The 27,177-nt window shown below is 25.0% G+C and overlaps 2 protein-coding genes across 3 annotated transcripts; one reads left to right on the top strand and one right to left on the bottom strand.

Annotated features, from left to right (window-relative positions):
* Positions 1 to 233: 233 nt before the first annotated feature.
* Positions 234 to 10,746, bottom strand: LOC145829179 (uncharacterized). 2 transcript variants are annotated; one of them, XM_082936902.1, is made up of 8 exons: positions 10,642 to 10,746; positions 9,537 to 9,644; positions 5,605 to 5,736; positions 5,206 to 5,431; positions 3,217 to 4,394; positions 2,726 to 2,920; positions 2,058 to 2,259; positions 234 to 942 (listed from the first exon to the last, which is right to left on the bottom strand). In XM_082936902.1, exons 1-8 carry the CDS (start codon positions 10,684 to 10,686, stop codon positions 779 to 781), a joined length of 2,250 nt encoding a protein of 749 aa, XP_082793028.1. In that variant the 5' UTR covers positions 10,687 to 10,746; the 3' UTR covers positions 234 to 778. The 2 variants fall into 2 exon arrangements, with proteins under 2 accessions (XP_082793028.1, XP_082793029.1); XM_082936903.1 differs by lacking the exons at positions 9,537 to 9,644; positions 10,642 to 10,746 and adding an exon at positions 7,728 to 7,789.
* A 13,041-nt stretch (positions 10,747 to 23,787) lies between these two features.
* LOC145828515 (uncharacterized) lies at positions 23,788 to 26,963 on the top strand. The gene is made up of 2 exons (XM_082936269.1): positions 23,788 to 23,863; positions 25,240 to 26,963. Exons 1-2 carry the CDS (start codon positions 23,788 to 23,790, stop codon positions 26,160 to 26,162), a joined length of 999 nt encoding a protein of 332 aa, XP_082792395.1. The 3' UTR covers positions 26,163 to 26,963.
* The last annotated feature ends 214 nt before the right edge of the window (positions 26,964 to 27,177 follow it).

The raw sequence follows: 27,177 nt of genomic DNA, 5'->3' as shown, positions 1-27,177 counted from the left end.
TTCAGTTAATTTTCGTTTAGTTTTCTTTTCTTTTTTTTCATTTAATTGACTGATTTATTACTAAGTATTTAAATATTAAAATGATAGAATAAATTATGTGTAATATCTCATAAGAAACTTTGTAAGCATGTGGTGTACGACTCGATAACCGAAAGGTTCCTTTGTACACCAGGTCCTTAGACCAAACTTTTTGAGTTTTTTTTATATCGTTCAATAATCAATACATATATAAATGTTCAGTTTTAATTATACGTCATAACATTTACACACAAAATTGCACAAAGTTTCACTAAAAAACACTTTAAAAATTAAGACTTCTTTAAAAGAATCTATAAAATAGAAAGTACAGACTGATTTTAAAAACTAGTTATAGGAATTCTGAATTAGTAATTGGAAAATTAGCTCTTCAAACTAATAAATTTAGTAAAATTTGGTTAAATCATAGTAGTAATTGTTAAAACATATAGTGATAAATTGTCAGTAAAAGGTACTATAAATGCAGGTATTTAGTATAATTGTTGATAAAGTATCGTACAAAAATGTTTTACATTTATTTTACCAAAAGTTAATTTCTTTGGCATTAAAAAACACAGTTTAGGGTGGCAAAAAAAAAAAAAAAATTGTAATATTTTTAGAAATTCACTTTTTCGAAATTTAATAAAAACCATGTCTTGTATAAAAGTATTTAAGTATACTTACTTTAATAAATATGAAAAAAGTTTGTGAATAGATAGCTTCAAATGTTATAAGTTAAAAAATATAAACAAAAAATATTACGTTAAAATAGCAAATCATTGTTAATTGCATCACTATAAAAATGATCATTTTGTGAAGGAATAGCTTCGGTTATGACGTCTTCCTTTGGTTCGTTGACAGTTTCTCCGATGTAGCTCTCAAAATCATTGTCAAGTTTCCCTGGTGGACTCTGCAGTTTTTCTTTTGCTGCAATATTTTATAAGGTTTCTCAATAAGGTAGAAAACTTTACCTTTTTTGTCTTTACCTTTACGTCACAATCAATTTTATATCCGTATTTTTTTATTAAATAACAAATAGGAAGTAGATATTGAAACGTAAAAAAAGGTCTTATGCAGCTTAACTTAAAGGAAAAGTAGACCACCAAATGCTTTTCTTATTTCAAGTCTTGGAATTCTAAAAAAAAAAACTATATAGCTTTTTTACATTTAAGAAAGCTTTACAAAAAAGACTTAACAACAGTTGACTTTAATTTTGATGTTTCTTTAAAATTTTATAAGTTTTGACCACCGTAGAAATGTTATTATATATATGTTTCTTATACTTCTCTCACTTTAACCTTTTTAAACTCCAAAAATCACAATAAATTTTCTTAGACCTTTTTTATTCTTTTAAAATAATAAATGAGTATATCACTTATAAAAACTCAGTTACATATTTTTAAAAATAAAAGAGTTAGAGTTTAAAAAGTGTTTAAATAGATTTACTTCTTTATTTTTCAGAACATTTACAACTTTCTTAAATTTAGTCTATAATCCTGTAAAATTTTCAAAAATTCTTAAGATTTTTTTTACATTTCAAACAAAAGGAAGTTCTTAAGATATTCAAAATATTTACGTAACAATAGATTATACGTCATAATGGAAAAGGGCAAGGCAGCCCTTAAAAACCGTGTAAACAACTTTCACTTCAGGATTATCTTAAACCGGGTTAAACGAACATGATGACACCACATACATTATACAACTATTTTTATTTAACCTTTAAACTTTCTCTGATTTATTTTATTTACATATCATCTTTATAAAATAAACTAAAACCACTTAATCTTCGTTTTAGATAAATTAGTTTTATAAAGTATTAGCTTTTAAAAACGGTCTAGTCTTTATGAGATTGTATAGTTTGAATGACATATAGTAAGTCTTGAAAAACGTGTTTCACTTCTAAAAAGCTATATGCTGTATAAATTTTATCTAAATATAAACTTGTATCCGTTATCATAAGAAACTCAAAGAAATGAAAAAATCTTTCTGATTAAAACATAACACTATTATATTTTTTATATAGAATTGTTTTTACTCACAATTTTTTCCGTAAGGTAGTTTGCTAGGTATAGCTTTGTGATTTTCTTTTTCACCAACGATATCATTACGGAAACTATTAATTGTAGCGTCATTAGTAGGAACAAATATATTTCTTCTAAAGACTTGATGATTGTTATTAAAGTTTTCGTTTTTTCCATTTTGGTATATCGCGTTTTCTATTGTAAACCTCACAGATTTTTTCTGCAAATACAAACTATTAGTTTCTGCAAATGACTAGAATATTATTAATGTTATTTTAGATCAACTGTAAATTTCGTATATAAAATAGCAAATATAAAACTTTTTATGTATTTAAACTTTTTTTAAATTACTAGTTTTTTTTTTTAAACTAATTACATACTCTTTTGAAAAGTATGATACTGAAGTTAATAGTTTTTTAGTTTAATAGCATTTATCTTCATTTTGAAAATAAGAAAATTTTTAACATTTATTGATAATAAGCAGTAATTGTATATGAAACGAAGAATTGTGAACTAAAAGAGTTTGTGTATAAAAAAGAAATTTAAGTTGAAAAATCTAAAAGTTTCACAAAAATTTAGTTGAAACATATATGATTTTTATTTAAAATTTTTAGACTGAAAATTTATCCGTTTTTTATACGAATTCTGTAAATTTTAGCTAAAACTAATCAATGAAGTGAGCAAACCTTTTCAACATTTTTATTGCTATTCTTCAACAAAGATCTTTCGAGTTTGACATAACCGCCAACTACTTGTATTTGGTCCACTTTAGGTTTCCTACTAACGGTTATACTGTTTTCGTTTGTAACATCTTCGGTCCTTTGTTTAGGTGTTACGGTAAACGTGTTTTTTCTCCCTTCTGCTCCCACTGAGTTGGAAGTCTGCAGTTTATACATAATTTCTTATAATTTTTGCAACTTATAGAAAAAGATTGTTTTCACTGCATGTTACTTAATCAACACATATTTCATGTTAACATTTAATAAAACTTAAAAAATTATATATTAGTTCAAATTTTACGAAGTTTATTAGTTTACTTAAAAGCTTTTAAACCAATACAATTAATTATAAGTTGTGAAATATTATAAGTTTAGTTTTATTTTTGAAACAAATGTACTTTTCCGTTTACATTATATTTTTGTTTATCAAAAACTTTAGAAAATTTCGATTTTCAAACCTTATTAATAGCTTGACTTCTTTGTCTGGATTTTCCCGGGTTTATTGTAAACGTTCGTCCAGACTGCTTTATTTGAGTACTTGTTGAACGTAATTGACCAAAATTGTTGTTACTAAATTTTGATTGCGCTGAAACAACATTCGGACGGAACTTTTGCTTTTCTGGGGTATTTTTTGGTAGTTCTTGCGGAGGAATTTCTTGCAAAACTTTTTCTTTAGGTGACTTTTCAACATCGGTACTACTAATTACATCGCTTTTTAAATCAGGGTGACTTAACTTCTTATCAATTTCAACTAGGCTTTTTTGTGCATTTTCTTCGAAGTTTTCACAAGCAGATGCTTTCTGTTTTACCTCATTAGCTTTCAATTCCGTTTTAGTCTCTAACTTTTCAGACTGTCTTGTATGATTTCTTTTATGCTGCTGTGAGTTATCTTTTGCAGTAGTCTTGACGGCTGACTTATTTCTTGCAGACTTTGGAGTAATTTGGAATGTTTTAGAGTTAGCCATCAGCTCCTTGTACGCTTTTGCTTTTTCTTCACCTAGCTTCGAAGCATCTATGATCGGAAGTTGTTTGCTAACTTGCAAAATCGTCATGTTTTCGATTTCTTTGGTCTTTTTTAATGGTATAGAAGCTGGCTTAATTGCGTTCGATGATTTGTTGTTGGAATTTTTTACAGAATCTGTAAAACTTTCGATAACTTCTTTTTTGTTTATTGGTGGTTTTGGTAAATCGATAGCTACTTGCTTTTCTTTTGGTATAAAAGGTTCTGGATATTTTTGACAAACTGAAGCTGCCTTCTCGTAAGAATCCGCTTTCATCTTTTGTTTTTCTTCAATATTCGTTTTAGTTGGTTCAAGTTTTTTATTTCTTGGAGGTAGCCGTGGTGCTTTTCTGGGTATCGGGGAAAAACTGGGAGCTGCGAATTTCCTTTCCGGAATTTTCGGAGGCACATTCGAGTTTTGAGAATTGCTAACTGACGGATTAAATTTGACGGGTTTAACGGATTCCAGCGGTTTAACAACTGAGTTCGTGCTCAGTTTAAACTTGCGCGGAGATAAAAGATCAACGCTAGCTGTCCTACTTCTCGCGTATTCGGTTCGTTTTTGTGACGTCAAACTGTTCTGCTGCGTCATCAACTTGGGTGTTTTTATTGTTAGAACTTCTGGTGTTTTTAATTCTGTTTAAACAATTTTAAAAATTTATTAAGAAAATTAATTGCATATCTATTTATTTATACTTTATCAAGCTTGTTATTAGCTGACGTGAAAAATTTATTTCATTTCTTTACTACATCAATTTTTACTATACTTACTTTACCCATCTTATATTTTTATTACAAACTTTCGAAATAAAAACTTAATCAAAAAATATCGTGTTGAATTGTCCAAAGAAGACTAATATTATATAAACCGTGTTTAAATTTGATATACGAGCTTGTAAAACCATAATAAAAATATTACCTGCTAAAACTTTTTGTATTTTGAATTAAAAAAGTAATTGATTATTTTAAAATATTTATTTCTTTATAAACAATCAATATCAATTACAACGTTTACTTTAAATTTAAAATTTTATTCTACTTCTTTTTTAAGTACTTAAAAACACTACTTAAAAGTACCTAATTAGCGGTGATTAAAAATAGTTTATTATATACTGTTTAACTATGTTAACTAATTACAAGCTAGTCTAATTTACAAAAAAAACTGTTTTTTATATCAGCAATGAAACACTTTTACACAACTACTTACATAAAAACAAATATCTTTGCTGTGAGCAAAATTAAAACTAATCAATTTCCTATAAAGGTTTTTTAGTCTTGACACTTTTTTACTTAAAAAGTATTTTTCTACCCAACTAAAAAAAGTTGAATATAGAAATTACCAAAGATTACCAAAGAAAATTTCATAGTAAAAAAATATTTTGTTATAATTAATTAAATTAGTTTTATTAACATATAACAACAATGTCTAAAATGAAAAAATACTAACCTACTAAGTCTAATTTTAAATTTGAATCAGAAGGTTCGTTAACTTCTTGTTTGTTTGTTATTCTGTTTGATAAAATGTTTTTATGAGCATTTCTACTTGTAGGAATGTACTCAGATGGTTTTTGGTATGATTTTCTGCAGTTTAAAGTGGTCTCCTCTGGTTCTGCATTAAACTTATTTTTAAGGCGGTTAACAATTCCTTGGTCAGGTAATTCTTTTCTTTGCATCTGTGAAAATTAATTTCTTTACTAGTTTTCAATGCCTTTTCTAATAGTTGTATCGAAATTTCAAAAAACTAGTTCGATCAAAAAAAAATTAGTAAAAGATAAAAGATGTTTAAAATATATACTATTTAGTTTAAGCACTTTTTTTCAAAAACTTTAAGAAACTACAATCATACTTCGTCTTCTAGTAGTACAACTTGATGTATATTGAAACTCTTTTGATTCGTAAATCTTTGTGGTATTCTATCAACAGAACTTTCCTTTTTCTTTTCTTTTGTTTCTCTAATTACAAAAATATTCTGTGAAACCTATAAAAAGTGAAAAAATTACATTTTTATCAAAAAACATTAAATACAAAGTTTTGACATATGGCTATTTACATGGTATAGTTTTTAGTTAAAACACTGGTAGTTAAAGTATCAATCACATTTTTAGAACTTTTGTTTTATTCTAAAAGAATGTAAAACTGTTTTAATTATTTTTAATTGTACTAAGATGTATTAGGGATGTTAATATGTGTTTAATCTGTAAATTATTTGTACAAACGAAATCTTGTATACTATATAACTAAAATAATAGTTTACTTTTTACTATGTTTCTACTTTATAAACGTTTAAAATTTATTGTGGGCCTATAACTAATCCTTACAGCTTACTAGTTTTAATTTTATTGTTTAATTAAATAGTTGATACAAATTTTGTGTTCAAAAAAACTAATTCGAAACTATGTTTTAATAAAAGTATAAAATTTATCTTGTTTTTATAGTAATCAAGTTAATGAATCAAATATTTCTCCTAGTTTTGACAATACTTTTTCTTTGATAAATCGTTGCAAAAATATTATCGTTGCAAAAATACCAGAAACATTAAACACTTTTCAAGCTTATCTTTTAAATTACACAATCTGAATAAACCAAACAGTTATATTTTTCTGGTAAATTACTGATAAGAAACATGTATAACAAACGTATAAATATTTTATTTCAAAATATTTTGATAGCACTAATGACTAAACTTTTCGTTTTTATTTTGAACTTGGCAGCATATTATTTTATTTATTTATTTATTTATTTATTATTATTATAGCATATTATTAAATTTATCATGTTTTAAGAATTTAAACCTTATACTTTAAAAGGTTTATCATTTTAATAAATAGGTGTTTATTTAAGTTGAATACCTTAAATGTTAAGCTTATGTTCAAACACAAAGAGCTGTTTGCTTCGCTTTGTTAATTGTAAATTGAAGCGTCGCCTGAGAATTAAAAAAACAATTTTTTGAGGTATTTCAATGATCACAAAAAAAAGTGAACAAAATTTAATTGGTTATCTTACCCCATAATTATTTTTGACTGTTCGGCTTTTATCTTATATAAAGTCTTTTTTTTCTCTAAACTATTTTATTTTGTCCTAATCAAGTTTTCTTAAAGTGACCTTCTTATTTTTTAAGAAAGGTTAGCAAGCACTTAGCTATACTACTTTTTAAACGCAGTTTACTTTTTTTTCAGTTTCCTTGTAGCTAAAGTATTAAATTGCCTTAGAAAAAATAAACTGTCTTGAAAAACAAATCAAGAACAACATCCGTGTTAACAATTTTATTTATAATTTACTTCATTTTTTTGTTTTTTAATTGAGAAAAACAAAACAAAGTCTTTTTTTACATAAGTATAAAAAACATACAAATCACTCTATTAAGTTTTATCCCATTTAACTTATTAGGTTTTCCAAAAAAATGCTTTCATTGTACAATAAAAAAACCTTATACACAAAAAAACTTTTAGTTTGAAAGCAAATTAATCTTAGCTTTTAAAACAGTATGTAAATAGTCATTTTTGAAACAATAAACTTGAAACTTTCTCAATTAATGCATGAGTGAATTTCCATGAAAATTATTTTAGTTTGTAGATTTCTCATTGTATTTGTCATTTGTTTTTTTTTAATATAGACTAAGCTTGTTTTACATTGAAAAACAGTCTTAGTTGCATTTTAAAGCTTTTTTTTTAGTGTTATAGTTTTGTTTACTTTTTTTTTCTTGTATATATAAATAAACAACTTATTGATGCAGCATTTTTGTTGTGTTCTAATAACAAATATTTTTATAAACTTAACAAGTTTGCTTTTTTACACTAATTTGTAACATACAATCAAAACAGCATATGTTTAATAACAAAATCAACAAATAAAGCCTGAAATATCTTTTACTAAAGCTGTAAAATTTTAATGATTACAAAGCTGTTTAAAATAATAAAATTTAAAAAAAAATTACATACAAAACTCTACAAATAATTAAGTTAAATTTACCTCATGCTTGTTTGTTTTAAAATTAAGATTATGATTTTAAACTGAGCTAAATGCAGTAAAACATAAAGCAAAGTAAAAATCTACACTGCTTCAATGCTTCAGGGCGAGAGATAAAGAAAGTAAGTTATGACATCGAATGCGTAGCAAGCAATTTGTCATCGAAACTACGTCATTTCGATTCTACTTAACTATTTTGTTTTAAACAATTGAGTCATACTTTTTTAATTAATTTCATCTTAAATTTTTTATAGAAGTTATGAGCATAAATAAATTTATTACGAAACTTTAACTTTTTTATTTTAAAGCAAAAACTTAATGAAGATACTTACTTAAATCATGTAAACAAAGAAAGTTAAAGTTATTTAGAAGGAACAATATTAAAATCTAAAACAATTTCATGGGTCAAAAACTTCTAAAATATTTATACTTAGTCCAATTTATAAACTTGTACTTTTTCCTAACAAAAAAATTAAAACTTTTAAAATTATATATCTTTTTAATAAAAATTTTCGTTGCTTTGAAGTATTAAGTCATAAATTAGTCTTGTTTTTATATTTATAGCAAACCATCTGATATTTCTTCTTTCTAATTAATAAGCTGTCATAATTATCAAACATCAACTGCTAATATGAATGACAATAGTAAATTTACATGCCAAAACCATCCGATTAAATTAGAGCTAATACAAATATTAACAATAGTAAACAGATCAAAGTACCTGATCGAAAGTAAGTTTCTCAGTTTATTGTTTATTTTATACAAATTAGACTTTGACTATTTGTTTAACGGTACTTAAACACCTTATACAAGTTTATATTTTACGCAATGGTCTATCTGTTGTACACATTTAACTTAAATGCTTATATATACACTTTTAGAGTTAAACTACACACTTTTATTAAAAATATGTTTTTCTTAGTTTTAAACTTAGATTTGTTTTAAAACATAGTATAATAAACATATTTAAAATATAAAAAAAGAGTTTAATATTAATTCATAGATTATTTATTATACAAAATGTTACATTTTTTGATTTATTTTGCTTTTAAATACTTTTGAATTATCATAATTAATTTTTAGTATATCTTATGATGATAACTCACTTAAATAAAATTAGAAGTCTATTTAAATTTGATGATCTTCTTAAAAAACTAGTATATATATATATATACTATATTTTTACAAATAGAATACGCTTAAGAAAACCAAAGCTATATTGAATTCAATCTGAAAAGATTTAAGCACTTAAAAAAAATCATAATAAGTTTATAAACATTAACTAGATAATCAAAAATAACTCTTTGATTATTAATTAAAAATTATTAAAATAAGAATTCTAAACAAAGTATGTGAGCATTTATTTAATTGACGTTAGTTTCGTAAAGTAAATAAAATACCTTTGTGAAGTACTTAATCCTGATTATTATATTTTTTATTAAATAAACAACTACGGAAGCTGGTAAATGCGAGAATTAAAAGTTATAAGTTGGAATCACTTCAACGTCTAAATCTCTAAAATTCTACGCTACGATTAAAGTAGTTTAGATAGATTAAAGAAATATAATTTTCTAATCTAAAAGTTCTGAGACTGTAGCTTTTTTAAGTTATCCATTTAACTAATACAAGTTATAATTTCACTACTGACAACAACTCAACAAAGACTTATTGTATTTAAAAACTTTTTTAATTCAAATTCTGAGCCAAACTAATTTTATTTTATAAGTTTTCCTAAATTTAAATCTATTCATAATTATTATTTATTTTTATTGTTAATCTTGTCTTAAACCATGATTGTTTTTTTTTTCATACCTTAACAATGTTTTCCTCAATTACAGGTACATTTGGATCTGTCTTCATTTTTTGATTTTCTGAGTTTTCTTTCAGCTTTTTTATCAGTTCAATTTTCCACGAAGGAATCTAAAAAATGTAAACTTTACCTAAGACTATATTTAAACTTAAAAGCTCGCAAAGATTGTTTAAATTGTACATAATTAATTTTTGGACAAAAAAAATATTTTCCTTTTAAAAAAAACACAACTTAAAAACTTTTTTGTTCATAGTTTAATTAAAAATAACAAAAAAATACAATAAAAATTTAAATTTTTACAGTCAAATATATAAAATATTAAAAAAACAATTAAAAAATTTAATTTTTAAAATAATTTACTTACCATTGTCATTTTTTAAGTTGAAAAAATCTATATAACAAAACTTCTTTTCTTTATCTAAATTTTTTAGTATAACCAATTAAAAAGTTAATTCTTTATTTTATAAAACTATTTAAAATTCTTTGAGCAGTGTTTTTATGGCACTGTTTGTTTTATATAAAGCTTTCCTCCATACCCAAACAAAAAGTCTTGCTATTGTCTAATATAATTTTTAACATAGTTTTCTACAAGCTTCAATTAACTAAGGAAGGTAAGAAATTTTTGTATACATTAAAAAACATAATTATTTGTTTGTATACTGCAATAAATAAGCTTTCTAAACATGCAAAAGTTCTTAGGTGTTTTTCAAGTATATGCTGAAATTAATAATATGTTTTAAATAGAAAAACTGCTTTTATGTTTTTTAGACAATTGAAATTCATACAACACACAAACTTAACATTATAAAAGCACTTGTAACAAAATCATTTTGATCTTGTTAGCTGGAGTGGCTACTTTAGAATAAATAAAAGCTGCTAAAAATTCAAACCGTCACTGTTGTTTTATTAATTATTCATATACATTTTTTCGTTTTTATATAACATTTAGCTGACCGAGTCTATTTTTCTCCAGGTAAAACTTTAATTTATTATTAACTTTAACCAATTCAAAAAGTAAACTTGACTTTTACGTTTGACAATAGTTTGTTGAAAAGTATGGTTTTATTTCCGTAATAATGAATTAAAATGGGCTTGTTTAACACTTACCGCAATTTCACTTTTAGACTTTTGAAGCTGTTTCCTTTTGTGCATGAGTTTTATTTTCCATTTTGGTATATGAGCTATTGAAGTAATTAAAGAATTGGGTTGAGGTTGAATCGAAAATTGGTTTGTTATTGACATTATATTAAATAAACTGTTTAAATTGTTGCTAGAATTGTTTTGAAGTCTGATATGAATATTTTGTAGCTTTTACTTTTAATGAAAACTTTTGTTTTTGATATACAGCTTTGAGCTAATCTATGTCTGCTTTCTACTTTTTATGATTTTGGTTCAGAACTTTAATGCCCCATTCTCAAAAAAATATTTAAGTATTTATGACATTAGTCGATATAAAAATTAAGAAACCCTATACATATTTTTTAATAAAAAAGTATATCATAATCAATATGTTAAATTAAAATTTATCTCTAAACAGTTCAACTTAAGCTGTCATCATACTAACTATTTCTATAAAACTTATAACAATTAATTATAACATTAAAAACTTTATACTTTAAATTGCAAGTGCTTAATTTATCATCACAAAAGATTTTTTTATGGTTAAAATCATTAAAAAAATTATACAAGTTTTGACTAATACTGTTCTGTAAAACTTTTATATAAAACACACATTTTTTATAACAATTACGTGCTATAAAAAAAGTTCAAATTATTTAAAACCAAGTACAACAAGGCAACTTATAAAAAAGAAAATAATTTGATTGCTCATTTTCGAAAATTTTTCTGTTTACAACAAAATAACACAACTCCTTCAGTAAACATTGTGGATAAATACTTTTTGTGTTGCTTTTTTCTTAATATATTTGCTTTAAGCATAATGAAGTATAACTAACTTTTTTAGACTTTATTCTATCTTATGAGGATGTATACAGTTTAGTTTAAACTACTTAAAAAGTAGAAGTTAGATAGCATGTTTATTATAGTAGTTTTTAAACTTGTTCTAATTATTGTTATCTTAGCTTGTTACAAATTATTTAACTTATGATAAACTGTAATTTTTTTATCCGAATCACTGTATGTTTTTAAAATAAAACCAATAGGTTTAAATGTAAAAATATTATGTATGCTTGTTATATACTAAATTACTTTTTAAAGCTTCAGTTTTTTTTTTTACTTTTGTCCGCAAATAGAGATGAACTACAATTTAGTAACACACTAACTAAGTAAACATGATGGCTAAAAATTTAAGCTCTGATATGTTTGTTGAAACATCAATATACACTACTCGTATTATATTTTTAACATACTTAACAACTGTCAAATTAAGCTACTCTGAATTCTGAACTGAGTATAAAACAAACTCTTGAAGTCGGCATTTAAAGCAAAAATATTCGGCCCGCGATGAACTGCTCAGCTAAAAACATACTTTTTAAAACAATAAAATTACTTGAAATTAAGCTCTTATTTTATTAGTGTCTAACTAATTGTGCTTTATTATTGCTCATTTTATCACATTTTTCGGTTTGAATAGTACTTATGTATTGATTACTACGATAATTTTCAATAATTTCAGCCCGCGGAAGACTTTTTTTAAATTTTGCGGCCTACAATATTTTATTTAAATAAAACTGGCCTCAGACTTATAAAAGACTGCTGTCCGCTGCTCTAAAGGAACTTAAGATAGAATATTTCAAAGTAGTATTGTGTAAACTTAAAGTTAATAATTAACTTAATTTAATGATGTCATACAAACTTTTGTGTGTAATTAAAAAAGAACAACTGTCAAACATTGTAAATAATTTGCATTAAATCAAATATACTCCTAAAAATAGCTGGATGATAGAAAAACATTAGCTACAGTTTATTTTGTTTTAGCAAAAGTTTAAACTCTTATTACATTTTAATCAATACCTTTTCTGAAATTAAAGAATAACAATACTAACAAGTATAATAATAAAGAGTAAATGTAAGTTATACTTTTTATAACAAATACTTGCCTATTCAAAAGTTTTACAATTTAAAAAAAATGATTATAACTTTGTGTAATTAACTATTATTTTAATTAATTAAAACTCGACTTTATATAAAAGTAGCCAAATTATAGTTGAGTAAGACTAAATAAGCATTTTTTTTGCTATTATAAAGTCATTGACTCTATAACTATATGATTTGTTCTATCACGTTAATAAAAACAATTGAATAAAAACTATTATTATGACAAATTGTTTGTTTTTTTGTTTCTACTTATTCAAGTAGATTCCTTTAATAAATCTAAATAAGATTAAAATTTTATACCATGTAAGCTCAGTTAAAATTTGTTCAACTATTTCTGTGATAAAAAATTATATAACTGTAAAACGAATACTAGCTTGTTTTTAAATTAGAAAAAAAATGCTTTTACGTAACTAAAAAGATGTTTTAATTTTCTAAATACATCAAAATGTTTTTGATTAAAATAAAAGTTTCTGATGTCGTAAATACAAAAATTTTTTCAGTTATCATCACATCTTAAACAAGTTAAAAATATAAAGCCTATTTTTATCTAAATTAAGTCTTATATTTTTTTACGTAATAGCTTGTATTAAATACAATGTTTACTTTGTTAGTTTTATCATTTAAAGCCTCGTACAGATAATCGATATTTTCACAAAGATCGATTTAGATATAGGAAAACCTTTTCTTAAATAAATGAAAATATTTAGAAGCAAAGTTAAATTTTGTTATAGTCTAAAGTTTTCGTTAAAAAATAAGTAAACAGTTAAGCAATTTTTTTCAAATTGTCAACCTAAATAAGTTTTTGTTATATTTCAACATTTATTTTTAATTAACTTTACCTTCCTTTTTATGTAAAACTTTTTAAAGTGAAAATTATGTATAAATTACAATTAAAAACACAAACACAAAAAAAGTAAAACTTAAACTTTAGTCTTCAGAAAAAGCTAACACGTTTTTAAAATAAAAAAGAAAGTGTCTATACTGTCTTTAAATCTGAAAAAATAATTTTTGTTCTTAAATGCTGGTGTACTAAATAAGTAGAAGAGTTTATAAAAAGAGAAATGAATCCAATTGAAGATTGTTTTGTATGAAGTACTAAAAATAAATATTGATATGTATTATACTGGTGATTAAACTTAGATTAGTAAAATTGAACTTTAAACTAAGTCAGAGCTCAAAAGTGGGCTATATCGCACCCTTAATAAGTTTTTGATTAAAATTGCGAAAAAAGTAAAAGTGTAATTAAATAGTAAAGGGGTGATATATAAGAAAAGAAGGCGATTTATTTCAATTTTTGTTAAGTCGGCGATTAGGGAAATGATATTGTGAAGCCCTGAACTAAATAAATACATTTCATGTTTATGTTATTTGTTTAGTTTTGAACAACTAGCTCAACAAATATAAGTTTTGATAATATCTTAAACAAAACTCAAAAATATTTTAATGCTTTTATCAACAAATTTAGTAAAAAGGTATTTTGTAGATAGAGTTATAAATCTGATTAAAAGCGTGATTTATTATTGTGTTAAATGTTGATTCTTTCCCAGTTAAACGGTTTGCTACAAAACAAGCAATACATTTCTAAGTAATATCATCTGACTGTAACAAAACTTAATTAAACTACTTTTTGAACTAAAGAGTCAATAATTACTACAATTTATAAGTTTTAAATACCTTACTTTACTTTTAGGATAATTTTTATGTTTTTAAGCTATAATTTTAAACGGCAATCATAAAATTAACGAGCTGTTGCTTTCAAATATGTTTTTTCTTATCTTGGTTAGTACTTTAAACGGCCTAAACTAATAATTTTACGTATAAGTGAAAGTTGAAAAAACGATATTGTATTTTGGTGAAAGTTAAATGTTATTTGATGTCGTCAATGATCATAAGCTTAAAATATTTTAGTAGTTAAATTAATTTAAACCGGTGGCTATTGTTAGCTTTAATACATTGTAATACAAGCACTTTAAAATCAAACATAATAATACTGCTGTCTTCCACTTAAGGTACAAACTTTAAACACAACCTAAAAGTGCATATTTAAAAAGTACTGGTCAAAAGTTTTATATCTTTTTTATTTTTTTATAAATTATATAAGTTATAAATTATATTAAATAGATAAAACTTGTAAGTTTTACAAAATGCTGCCGAAATATAACTTAGTTTCAAATACGTTCAATGAAGTTACTGCTGATTTAAGCTACAAATATTTTTAATCTTTTACCAATTTTCAAAAGCAGCTTGTCAGCTAATTTTATAGTATGTATTAATTATCTCATATTTTTTAAACTAAGTTGACAATAAAATATTTCATTACAATATTTCAAAATATAAAATTATGTAGTCTAAGAATAATAAAGATAACTAAAATTAAACATGTTAGATAATAAGTTCTAATCCTTTAAAAGGTAATACAACTTTTCTAATATTTTTTTTTACATACCTTTTTAAGGATTAAACTAACTATCACTATAACTATATCAACTTAGCTTGTCAAGATTTTGTGTAGTCACTTTAAAATTTTAAGCACTTTTGTATTCTTAATAATTCTTTTTTTTTTGAAATATCAAACTTAAAAACAAAATCAATGCAATAAATTATTACTATGAACAGTAAAAAACTTAACAAGCATCTAACTAACAATTTATTAAGCTAAAAACTATTATACGAAAACACATTTTGTAACAAGTTAGCAGTTAAGTAACTTTATTGCTACTAACAGTGACTAAAAGTAGCAGTAATTTAAGTAGCAATAATTAAACTAAACTGCAGTAAGTAAAAAATCAGTAACTAAAAGGTATACTAAGTATCTTAATAGTAAAGTGATACTTAACAATATTAGCAACTATTGTTTAGTTAAACTGTTACAATTGAAAAATAGTAATAATCTAATGAGATAAAAAACAGAAGAGATTGAAAACAAAATTGATAAAAAGTTATTGATAGATAACATATACTTTTAAATTTGACTACTTAAAATAAAAATAAATAGTAATTTGCTTACCTTATATAATTTTAAGTTAGATCATGCCTTCTATTTCTCCCAGTATATATTAATTAATTTTCTAAGTTAGGACATATTTACAAAGTAACGGTATAAGTTATAACTTTTTACACCTAAAATACTTTTTAAAATAAATATTTTAATTGTATACTTTTAAAAACAAAAACCGTTAAGAAGTAATTAATACTTATTAAATGAAAGTGCTCATAAATTTGGTGAAAGGACCTATCATACAAAAAAAATCTTTCGGTTATCGAGTAATAACAAAAAATAAGTTCCAGGGAAATTCAGTTTTTTTAATGATTTATCTAAACTTATTCGAGAAATCAGTACTGTTAAATAAAATTGCGACTAATCAGGGAAATCCAGTAAAAGCCCTGGTTCATATTTCATTCATATGAGGTGACAGTTTAATATGCATCATTCGCTGTTTTCTAGAATCATTTAACATGCTTTTTTAAAATTATGTTTAGACTGCAACTAGTAAATGTTTAACTATATTTTTAAGACATATGCTGAATAATTGTTAGTAATTTTGTTCTTTTTATTATGGTTGACTTTGTTTAGATAAGACAAATTTTAATGTAAATATTTCTTAATATTACTTACTAGTAGATTATTTTACAATTAAAAGGAAAAAAAATAAAATTTTCATTTTTAACACAATGTTTCTTGGCCAAAAAATAGACTACCTAAGAATAGCGTTCTCAACCAAAGGATAAAAAACTTTCATTTATTTCTAGCTGGAATAAACAAACTTTTTGTTTTAATTTATTAACGCATCAAACTATTACTTTTTAATTTATGTATGATATAGTGGGACAATCTACTTACATTAAATTAAATTTTCTGTATATGATAAAACATTGTTTAGTAGTAACTTCATGAGTTAGTTCAAACATCTTTGACACGAAAAAAAGTAAATTTCATTGTTTTACAATAAAATTGAAAAAAGTTTTTTGTTAAAAAGCGTAATGTAAGGGTTTTTTAAATATTCTTGTCTCAAGTGGAGTAATTTAAATAGATTAAAACATTCGAACTGCTCTCATTTTTTTTAAATGAAAGTAACTTAGATATATACCTTTTGACATTTTACTTATAAATTAGAATTTTTATGTGATGTTTAAAGACTCTAGTTCATTAAAAAGTATGATAAGTTTATCTTTTTTACTATAAATTTTTATATAAATAATCAACATCTCTGTAATTATGTCTGTAAAAAAGTATAAAATATAAAACAAACATATTACAAAAAACAAATAATATCCCTAATATTAAGAGCTAGTTTACTCTATAACTAGTTTTCTGAAACGATGTCAAAAATAAAATAGTACTTCTACCTAATGAGATAACTAAAACTATTATTTTTTTAATTATATATGATAAGAAAATTTTATAAATTTACTAATGTAAAAAATAAAATAAATAAGAATGAAATTTGATTTTTTCTTTCAAAGTTTATAGCAGGGTTTCTAAAACTGGGACATGAGCAGTAAAGGGGCCACATGGGGGTCATGAGGACATAAATTGAAACTTATATTAGATATTCTGAAATAGATGATAAATAGTAAAAAAAAGGTCTTAGACAGTTTTAATGGTAGTTTTTTGAGAAATCTTGTTGGAGGGGCCATAGCTTTTTTAGTTTCTCTAAAATGGGCCTTTTGAAAAAAAGTTTGGGAATTTTTTAGTTTGGCAAAAAGTTTTCCAAAGTTTAGGTTTATAGCTTGTTTTGTTGTCAAAGATAAAAGCCACCAAACGGATGAAATATTTTTACTTTTAAGTTTACTAAAACAAAAAGTAAAAATTTTCGGTACAGTGAATAATTAGCTAGCATACGACAGGGATCGGCCGTTGAAAAGGAACGAATATAATTTGCTAAAAATCTATTTTTCCACTATTTATTTTGAACAAAAAAATATGCGATAGATTATCTATTAAAAGTAGTACTAAAGTTTATTTTTTTTTTTAATAAGTTGTAATAAACTAGTTGAAACAAAATTTTGAATGCGGCCTGCGGGCCACAGTTTGCCGACCCCTGGACTACGACTATAACAAATTTATAAAACATTCTTCAAAAATAATTATAAAAATTTAAGTTTTATTTAATATGGTAATAAACAGTACCTTATCTTTAATTGACGCTATTTGTATTTAAAAAAACATATTTAATACTAGTTTCTAAAAAAATTTTAATGGTATAAGTAACTTGAGCCTATTTATATGTACCTTTAAGCTCAATAAAACTGTAATACTACTAGTCTAACAGTAACCAAAATTTTTTAGTTTTAAAACAATTTTAATAAGTGTTAGACACCCAAGTTTTATAAGCAAATAAATTAATTTAAAACTTTTCTATTGAAATAGAAAGAAACCAGATATAAAGTAAAATTGTTCAAACAAGGGAGCATTTAATCAAATATAACACGTAAGTATATTAAATGGGGTTATATAACGCTCTAAAATGTTTAATTACAAGTAGGGTTTAAAATAAAAAAACAAGCAGTAACATTTTTAGGATGATACTTAAAAGTGCTGTGCTACTAATTTAACTTCTCATTTTTAATTTAATAGTGTGTTTAGTTTGCATGTTATACTTGTGTGTGAACCAATAAAAAGTTAGTAATATGATTTACAAAACTTTAAGTGTGTTGCTGATTATTTAACAGAACACAGAACTTATGTTGATCATAAATATGTAAAGATTTGCTTTTATTCAGTGAAAAACTGTTTTTATTTGGAGATCTAAAAGAATTAAACAAAAACCTTTATTAAACTGTCAATCTTGATAGAAAAGTGCGTTTGATGTTCCTAAGTTTTGTTTTTTAGATATAATTTCAAAAGTTATTGTTCCTTGTTTATTATAAATATATAACAAATACGAAGAGTACGGTGTGTTTCCTAAATTTTTTGAAAATGCCTTGGTTGTCCCAATTTATATAACTTGCTAAAAAAACAGTGTAAATAGTTATAAACCTATTTTACCTCCCTTTTCTAAAATTTCAAAGTCATTGCGTGAGATGCTAAATGGTTTTTTTTTGAACAACGATACCTTCATTGTAAGCTATATGGTATTAGAAAAAGTAGTACGACACAATAAACAGTAAATCAGGTGGTTGAGGCCTGAGGGTTTAATTGAGGCTGGTGATTAAAATATTAATAAGTTATTCTGTGTTTATGAATTACTCAAAAGCGTACAACACTGTCATTAAGACTTAAAGGTTGTAGTATGAAATGTTAAATTTATGAAAACTGACTAAAGATAAAACTCATTATACTGTTGATTATAATGTTGTTTTCAGCTTAAATGTTTGAATAAATCAGCGTTTTTGTTTAAGTCCGTTTCTGTTTCTTAATTGTATAACGATTTTTTTTCTACTACAGAGGTTATTTGAGATTTTTTTCAGATGATGCTTGCTAAAGTTACCAACATAGTGATCCTGATTATGTGAAATTGTTCTATGTAAAAATGTATGTAAAAACTGTTGGTTGCGTGCTAATCGATAAAATAAAAATTATTTAAAAAAATAACTCTTAAAATTTGTTAAAAAAACAATTTTTTAGTGTTTTAGTAAATGGTTTTTGTAACTTAATAAAAACGTAAATTTTTTAAGCGTATTTTTACCTTACAAACTAATAGGAAAGCACATTTGAAGTCCTCTAGAACAGTTTTTTGAAAAATTGTTTTGTTATGTTAAAATTAGATACTTTTTAGTTCTATTTAATTTAAAAACTGTGTATTATAAAAAGTTTTTTCCGCATATTTAGTACTGTATAGCAGGGGCGTGTCTAAGTTTTTTTTTAAGCGGGGTAGCTCGTAATTAAAACATAATTACTGTTTTATTAAAAGATTATCTGCTAAATATTCTAAATTGCACATGTTTTTATCAGTGATTTACAGTGCACACCTAAAAATAACAGAGTATTTTTGCATTAGGATTGTATAGTATATTATCGGAAATTTTTTTTAATAGATTGCTAATGCCATGAATTAATAATATGACTTTATCAGTACCACTTTTAACATAGAGTAAGATTTAACAAAACTAAATGATTAAAAACAAACTAAAATAAAATAAAACTTTTATTTGAATTTTTTTGTTACTCATCAAATTAAGTTTTCTACACTCTGATAAACAAACAAGTTATTCAAAAAAAAATTCTCAAATTTATCTCAATTTAAAATAAACATAATCTATGTAAGATAGATTCATACGTTCTATTAGGTTTGCTATTAATCAAAAATAAATAAATATTTAGATTCTTAGCCCAGTCATTAGTAGCTTAAATATATAGCTACTAAAAACTAGTAAGTTGCAGATAAAATAATTTGCTCTAAAAAAATATGTTTAAAATTTTAGTAACTAGTAAAAAGTAACCACACAGTAGTTGAGGCTAGGAAAACTGATTTACTTCTTGATAATCATGTGAAGTACAAAAAGCATCATTAGTTATGCTTAACACTTAATAAAAGTCTGGTAAACATGTTCATGTGGTTAATAAAAGTATTTTAAATGGTTTACTTGTTTATTGAACGACAAAAATAAAAGCGCTCAAAATATTTGGCCCTAGAACCTGGTGCGCAAAAAAACCTTTCGGTTATCGAGTCGCACACCACGGATACCTTTTAACGTCTTGTCCAGGACAAGCTTACACTAATAAAAGCTTACGCATTGTGTTAAAACCAGAGCTTTTAATAGTATACTTAATGTTTGATTGTACACACCATATAATATATTGCATAAAATCTTTTAAAAATAGCTAGTGGAATATTTTAAGATATAAAAGTTAATTTTCATTTAAGAAATTTTTATTTATCCATGTAATTATATACATCTTACTCGCTTTTCATACTTGAAATAGAATTTTCATAGTTACCATATCTATATGATCTTTCATATCAATATTGAAGCTCATTATTAGTAAGTAATTTTTTTTTTTAGTATGTATAAATATATTTACCATAGATCTAGTGATACTTGTGGAGAACGTTGCGGTAATGCCAACACGAGCACCATCAAAAACAAGTTTGGCTGTTTCAGTGAAGTCTGCAGCAAAAGAAATCTTTGCTCGGACTGAAAAACGGATACGCCTTCAAAACGCTCAAAAGGCAGTGGAAAGCAGCGGAGTTATCAAAGTTGGCGTGTATAAATTTTACATGCTGGCTGATGCAGTTATTGAGCAACCGTTTTATAAAACGATACCGTTAGCCGTACAAGAAGAACCTGAACTTCCTGCTATTTTATAAAAAAACTCAGTCTAAAACTCAAAAGTTGCCCAATCTGTTGTTCACTTGTTAATATAATACAAAACAAAATCGAAAATACCAAAACACCTTTGTTGGCTCATTTTTTAGACAACTGGTTGTCAAAAAATTTGTCCTGGGAGTCTGATGCACTAAGGTTCAATAAAATATATTAATACTTAGCTAGAATAGTGAACTTAAGCACGTTCTGGGATTATAGTTGCGACATTAGTTCTTGATATAATTTAAATCGCTTATGGAGGCCCGTTTAGTCGCCATATTCATAGACAATACTAAAGTGAGTTGTAATAGAACTCGATTGGTTCGACCTGAAACTTTGTTTTACCGATCGGTTGTACATAAGAAATTCTATATCTCTTTCACCTTGCTTATAAGCTTGTCAAAAATCTGGCAGTACCTTATAGTTGGCATAATCTGACGCTGATGACATTTAAAAAACTCGAACTGACAATGAATCCAGTGAAGTTGAGCAATTTAAACCTCCGCTCTATGACTTCTCTCTGTCTCGCAGTTTTATATGAGCAAAGTCGGTTTTGGTGTCAACGACGACAAAATTTTCGATGACGCAGTTGTGAATCAACGTGAAGTTCCTAAAGGCTGAATACGATGATCGTGTGTTGGTAAAAGTTAATCTCTAAGTTCGCTGTTACTGAAAACTGTTGCTTTGTTATGATCATTCCCTAAATTGCGTTGTTACATGTTAACTTTTATGTTGTTATTTTGATTTTTCGTTCCGTTAATAAACACATGAATAGTTTCCGGCTGTTGTTAAAACCAATATATAAGAAAACTAAGTATTTTGTGTAATTTACCAATTTAAAACGTTATCTATAATGAGAACAAATAAGATTAATGGTTACCTCTTTAAAGTAAGAGAAACTTTAACTTGTCTTGAAGATAAAGTTTGTTCAGAATAAGTAAAGACTGTTTCATGAGGAGAATATTTAAGAAACTAGAGCTTTAATAGCTTGTAAAGTTAAACACTTAAAAATAACACATGTATATACTTATGTATATACTTAAACAATTATTGGTATGATAATTTTGTTAAATAGCATTTTTTCAAAATTTATTGAGCTTGAATCACTGAACCTTCTACTTAGTTAGTTCGTAACAACTCAAATCTGATACCAAGTATGTTTAATTTATCAGTATAGTATAATTTAGAATTCTAGTATCGAGGAAACAAAGAACTTAAGTATAAGAATTATTTACTTAAGTACTTAACTAACGAAGTTAAATTCAGCTTGTTAGTTGTTATAAATACTCAAAAAAAAATCCGTATTTTTTTATGATTGTTATAGGCGTTTTAGTTTTCTTTTTTTTTTATCTACGCCAATGCTAAAGTATGGTTGGAAGTAAAATCTGTTTTAACTAATTTTAATATTTTTCCTTTTGTTTGGTTAATTTAAGTCATCTTTACTCAAATTATTTGAATTATTTCATCAGTTTACAATGATCTGTCTTTGCTAAATTTGAAAGTATAGTTTTAGAAAAATTGATTTTCACAGTAAAAAAAATCAGTTTTGTAAATCTAAAGAAGAAGAAAGTAGGATTTCACATACTTTACATGTATTTCTAGTTTTAAACTAGTAAAACTTGAACTAACAATAGTAGTTTAATGAAAAACTGATTGAAGTCTCTATACTTACTCCTTCTGAACTTTCTGCAACCGATTTTTACTGCTCACTGATCCTATAAATGCTATTTAAATCGTGATATGTGACAGTTCCGAACATTCTTTATCCCTAAAAATTCTTTGAGTATAGAAACCTGAGTTCTAAACTTTAATGATTTAATTTATATGTCAGTTTTTAAATCGATTCAAACTCTTGAGAGGATTTTTTTCAAATCGAAGTGGTTAAAATCGTATAGCATCAATTACACTAGCAAGAAGTATCTAAATATTTTAACAACTAAAGTAAATGCTCAGAAGTGATTAACGCAAATGTAGTTTACAAATACACTTGATCTGTAGATCAGAGCATCTTTTACATAGGAGAGACATTGAACTTAAAAAAAAATTGAATACTAGTAGATACAAAAAACTAATAAAAACAGCACAATATTTTATTGCTCATACTGTCAAAACTCAGACGGTTTACGAAGTTTAAAAGTTTTAAACGATGTAAATTAATAAGTATTGTAAATTTCATATTATCTTAAACATTTTTTGTAATTCTTATTTAATGCATTTTTATCACTTGAAAAAGAAATTTAGTTTATGTCGAAAAGCTTCGTCTAATTTTTTTAAAGAGCAATATTTGTTTATTTATATTAAATTACAAATTGTCTATCAAATAATTTGTAAAAGCCTTCATACAATCGTAGTTAAAATAACAGTAAAAAAAGTAATGGCACTTAACGTACTTTTTTTTTTCCTTTGTCAAACGCTAGAACTTGATTTAATTATTCAAGCTCATTTTTACCCTTGTTACAGAGGGTGCAGCCATGTTTTAAAAGAATGATTTTAAACTTGTATTTGCTATTATTTAATAAATACTTTTTTTATGTACTTTTAAACGTTCAACCTGATGACCCAACGTATTGCTTACTGTTATCTATTTTGTGTAAAATACATATCTTTCATTAAATGAGAAAAAAAAATAAATACGTTGAAGCAAAACGATACCATCAACCTTGATCGGCTGTTTCTTTGGTTTTTTCTACTTCGTTAGCAAAATTTTAAAGCGTTAAAGAGCAAACATTACAACACTAAAATTAAGAAAAAAAAGATAATTATTTTTAAGTGTAAGTTTTTTAACCTAATGTACATGTAACTTAACTACTGTTATTTTTAGCGTTTGATGCAAATGCACTTGATCTTCAATTTGCTGTTTTCATTGAACATATTGATTTTTGAAGTATTATGACGCAATAAGTGCTTCGATATTTGAAAACATTTTGAATGCTTTTTCTTTTTACGATGTTTTATTTAAAAAGAGTTCTTGTCTTAATTCTTTTATTGAAAACTTCAGCGAATGCTATCGTTGATAGAGATGGTCAGTTTCTAATGCTTTGCTTATAAAAGAAAATTTAATTAACATTGCGTTAAATTTATATTAAAACATGATTAATTTTTAGTACTTAACTACTTCTTTTAAAAATAAATTGTGTTAGATTTTTTTTTCTACTTTATTTTTTTATTTTTTTGTTTAATGTCAACTGTACTCGACACTGCTATATTTATTCTGCAATGTAGAGTAGTATAAATTATGTAGATTTAAAACAATTTCTTACTAAAGTTTTACCTTTTATCTCTAAGATATGCAGAGAAGTTTTTTAAACTCAAACTGTATATGCACTGCACAGTAGGCCCGTATTTGTAAAAATGAATATATAATAGGTAGTCCGAATATCAATATCTTGTTAATTTAAAGCTTTAGACCAAGTTAGAAAATTTCTTCCATAACCTAGTTTATGCCAGTTGGCCATTTGTAGGTTTGCTTAAACTAAATTTATATAGCTTTAACGTTATAAAATCAACCGTGAAAAAAAAACATAAATATGTTAAGTTTAAATAAAAAAAATATATATTTTTTCAAAATGGTTAATTTTTGTTAAAAAATTTTAGTTATTAATTTTTTAGAAACTTTTTCAGGCTTTCTTTTATTGAAAAAAATAAAGCTTTATGAATTTTTGTAATTTTTTTGTCCTTAATTTGATAAACTTCAAAGATTGTAAAAAAATGACACACATTGACTATACAGTTGTACATATCAATAAAAACCTATATTTAGTAATTAACTACTACTGCTAAAAAAAGATTGTTTGTACATACCTTTTTTATTAATTATTACTTATTTATTTTAAATGCAGCAGTTATCAAGTATCCCTGTATAGTTTATTTTTAATACTCTAAGTATGTTTTTTTAATAGAATACCTTTAAATTTTAAAAAAACTAAGCATCTAGTTACTCATACAACAACAAAACAATTAAAATATGATTCTATCTTGCCTCCTTTAAAGTTAAAAAAAATTTAAACAACTAGAAAAACGCATAAAGCAAAAATAATTTAAAAAGATACTACTTAAGTCTAATAAATTATGTTCAAAAATTTTTTTTATTTAATTTGAAAATGTTAGTTAGTATAATCTTAAGCTAAACTTTTTTTTTGATTAACAAATACTATATTTATAAAAAGTTCCATCTCTATTTCCACTTAAGCACGATTTTGGCCCCTTTGGTAGTTGTCCTATTACAGGGCATTTTAAATGGTAATTGTTGAACGGTAAAAGATTGAAACATGCAAATCGAGATTTATACCAAAACTTTTTAAAAGGTTTCAAGAAAAAAAAAATCTTAAAGTTATAAGTTAATCACAAACTAACTTTATTATATTTAGCTACAACTCAATCTTTTTTTACATTCTCTAGGTCATATTATCAATATCGAAGAACAAAAGCCACCAAACAAAGCATTAAATAGTGAAAATCAGATCATCAATTATGATGAGAAAAAAATCACAAAATCATCTAGAAATGAATCAGAGTTTGATCAGTTAGACAACTCTCAAATATCTATCGAAAATGGAAATGATAACCAAGCTGAAGTGATTAGTTCTTCACCACCAAATCAACAACCCTTGGAACAAGATCTAATTGAAAAAGTAGAAAACAATTCTACTTCTAGTTTTATAAACAAATCGCTCAGAGAAAAAGGTAGATTAGATAACTTTGATACGACTGATGAAAACCAAACTGGTATTGATGGCAATATTACTGAAGACTATCCTGCAGACATACAAATTGATAGTTTTGATACTCAACCTAACGTTGAAAAAAAATTTTTACTTCCAAGTATGAGTGAAAATAAAGGGGATGATAGTATAAAAGAAGAAAATGAGATTGAAAATAAACAAAAAGTCTATCCAAAATTAAATAATGAACAAATAGACGAAAAGATTATATATAGTGTCAAGTTAGAAGGTGTCACTTTGGCACCTAACGCGAACCGACTAGGAACGAATACCACAACCTACAAACCAGCTACAATAAAACCAGAAAACCCACATATTACTTTCACAACGCCTGATAACCTCACTTTATTAGAAAACCGAACAATTACGCACTACGAAGTAGTTAAAAATTCAACCAGTGAAAAAGCACACAACAACTGGACCACTGGGAGCACCTTGTTACTGCTGACCTCATTGTTCTCAGTTGCAACAGTTGTGTTAGTTTTACTACACCGAAAGGGGTTACTGTGCTCTGATTACGAAGACATTTTCGTGCGAAACGTGACGTCACAGTCAGCTTACCAACACAATGACGTCAGTCAAGCTTACAATGTCCTTTGATGTTGGTGTCGAAGAAGTTTGGTTGAAACTCGCTGAAAAAATTAAAAAGGTCTTAATCCACAACTCTTAAAGCCTTATGTAAATATGAACAATAGTTAAATTAAAGCAAACTAGAAGAAATAAAAGTATAGAGAGTCAAAGAAAAATGACATTTTTTATTTTAATATATTCTTTTATTCGAATCTGTAAATAATTACATTAAAAATAAAAATTAACTTTAGTATAACCATAAAGGTTATTATATGACTATGATAAATTGTTAGAATCTTTTAGAGGTTGAGCATCTACAGCATAATAACGTATTAACCCTTTTTATAACGGTGTGAAAAGATTTTTTTTTTAAACTTTAAGTTTGTTCAATGTTTTTACATAGCATTTTAAAAGCTTATTTTATTTAAAAAATTATTTTACAAGTTCTACTTTTTTAAACTGTAAATGTAAAATAATTTAAATATTTTAAAATCTTGTATGCCAAATCAGTTTTATATGTATTGCGTTAGTATATAATAATTAAGTAGTTTACTTTAACCATTTTATTGAGCTTAAAATTTTTGACAAAGTTTAGTAAAACTAATTTTTGTATCTAGTACTGCATATATTTACTTAAAAAGTATTTTATTAACATAAAAACAAATTTACAATAATTAAATTTTAATGAATTTTGTACCCTAATTTTTAGTTTTTATTGTTTTCGCTCGTGTTGTGAACATCAAAAAAGATTTATTTTTTTTTACTTAGTCTTAATTATGTTTTTATCTGTAGATACTAAACAATTTATTAAAACATCATAAAAAACTTGGCGTAGTTTTTTTTTGTTTTTTTTTCGTTTATACTTTTATACAGTTACCGCTCTACTTTTTTAAATTCTAAACCTTTAAACCATTATTGTCTAAACCTGAGGACGGCTTACTTAGTATTTTAATGCGTCCCACAAAAATTAATTAAATTTTTAAAGTTATTATTGTTGAAAACTATTTTAGAATTGTTGGATTACTTAATTTTATTATTTTATTTT

Source organism: Thalia democratica, chromosome 2 (assembly GCF_965202585.1).
Source record: "Thalia democratica chromosome 2, ktThaDemo2.hap1.1, whole genome shotgun sequence".
NCBI lineage: Eukaryota > Metazoa > Chordata > Thaliacea > Salpida > Salpidae > Thalia > Thalia democratica.
This window is presented reverse-complemented; position numbering and strand designations above follow the sequence as displayed.

Excerpts from the sequence above, each read along its gene's own strand:
- LOC145829179 (XM_082936902.1), bottom strand. The coding sequence starts at position 10,686 with ATGCACAAAAGGAAACAGCTTCAAAAGTCTAAAAGTGAAATTGCG. Across the intron at positions 5,432-5,604 it reads TTGTACTACTAGAAGACGAA|ATGCAAAGAAAAGAATTACC; the intron begins GTATGATTGTAG and ends TAATTTTCACAG. Across the intron at positions 2,921-3,216 it reads GAAGTCAAGCTATTAATAAG|ACTTCCAACTCAGTGGGAGC; the intron begins GTTTGAAAATCG and ends TATAAACTGCAG.
- LOC145828515 (XM_082936269.1), top strand. The coding sequence starts at position 23,788 with ATGTTTTATTTAAAAAGAGTTCTTGTCTTAATTCTTTTATTGAAAACT. Across the intron at positions 23,864-25,239 it reads TGCTATCGTTGATAGAGATG|GTCATATTATCAATATCGAA; the intron begins GTCAGTTTCTAA and ends TACATTCTCTAG.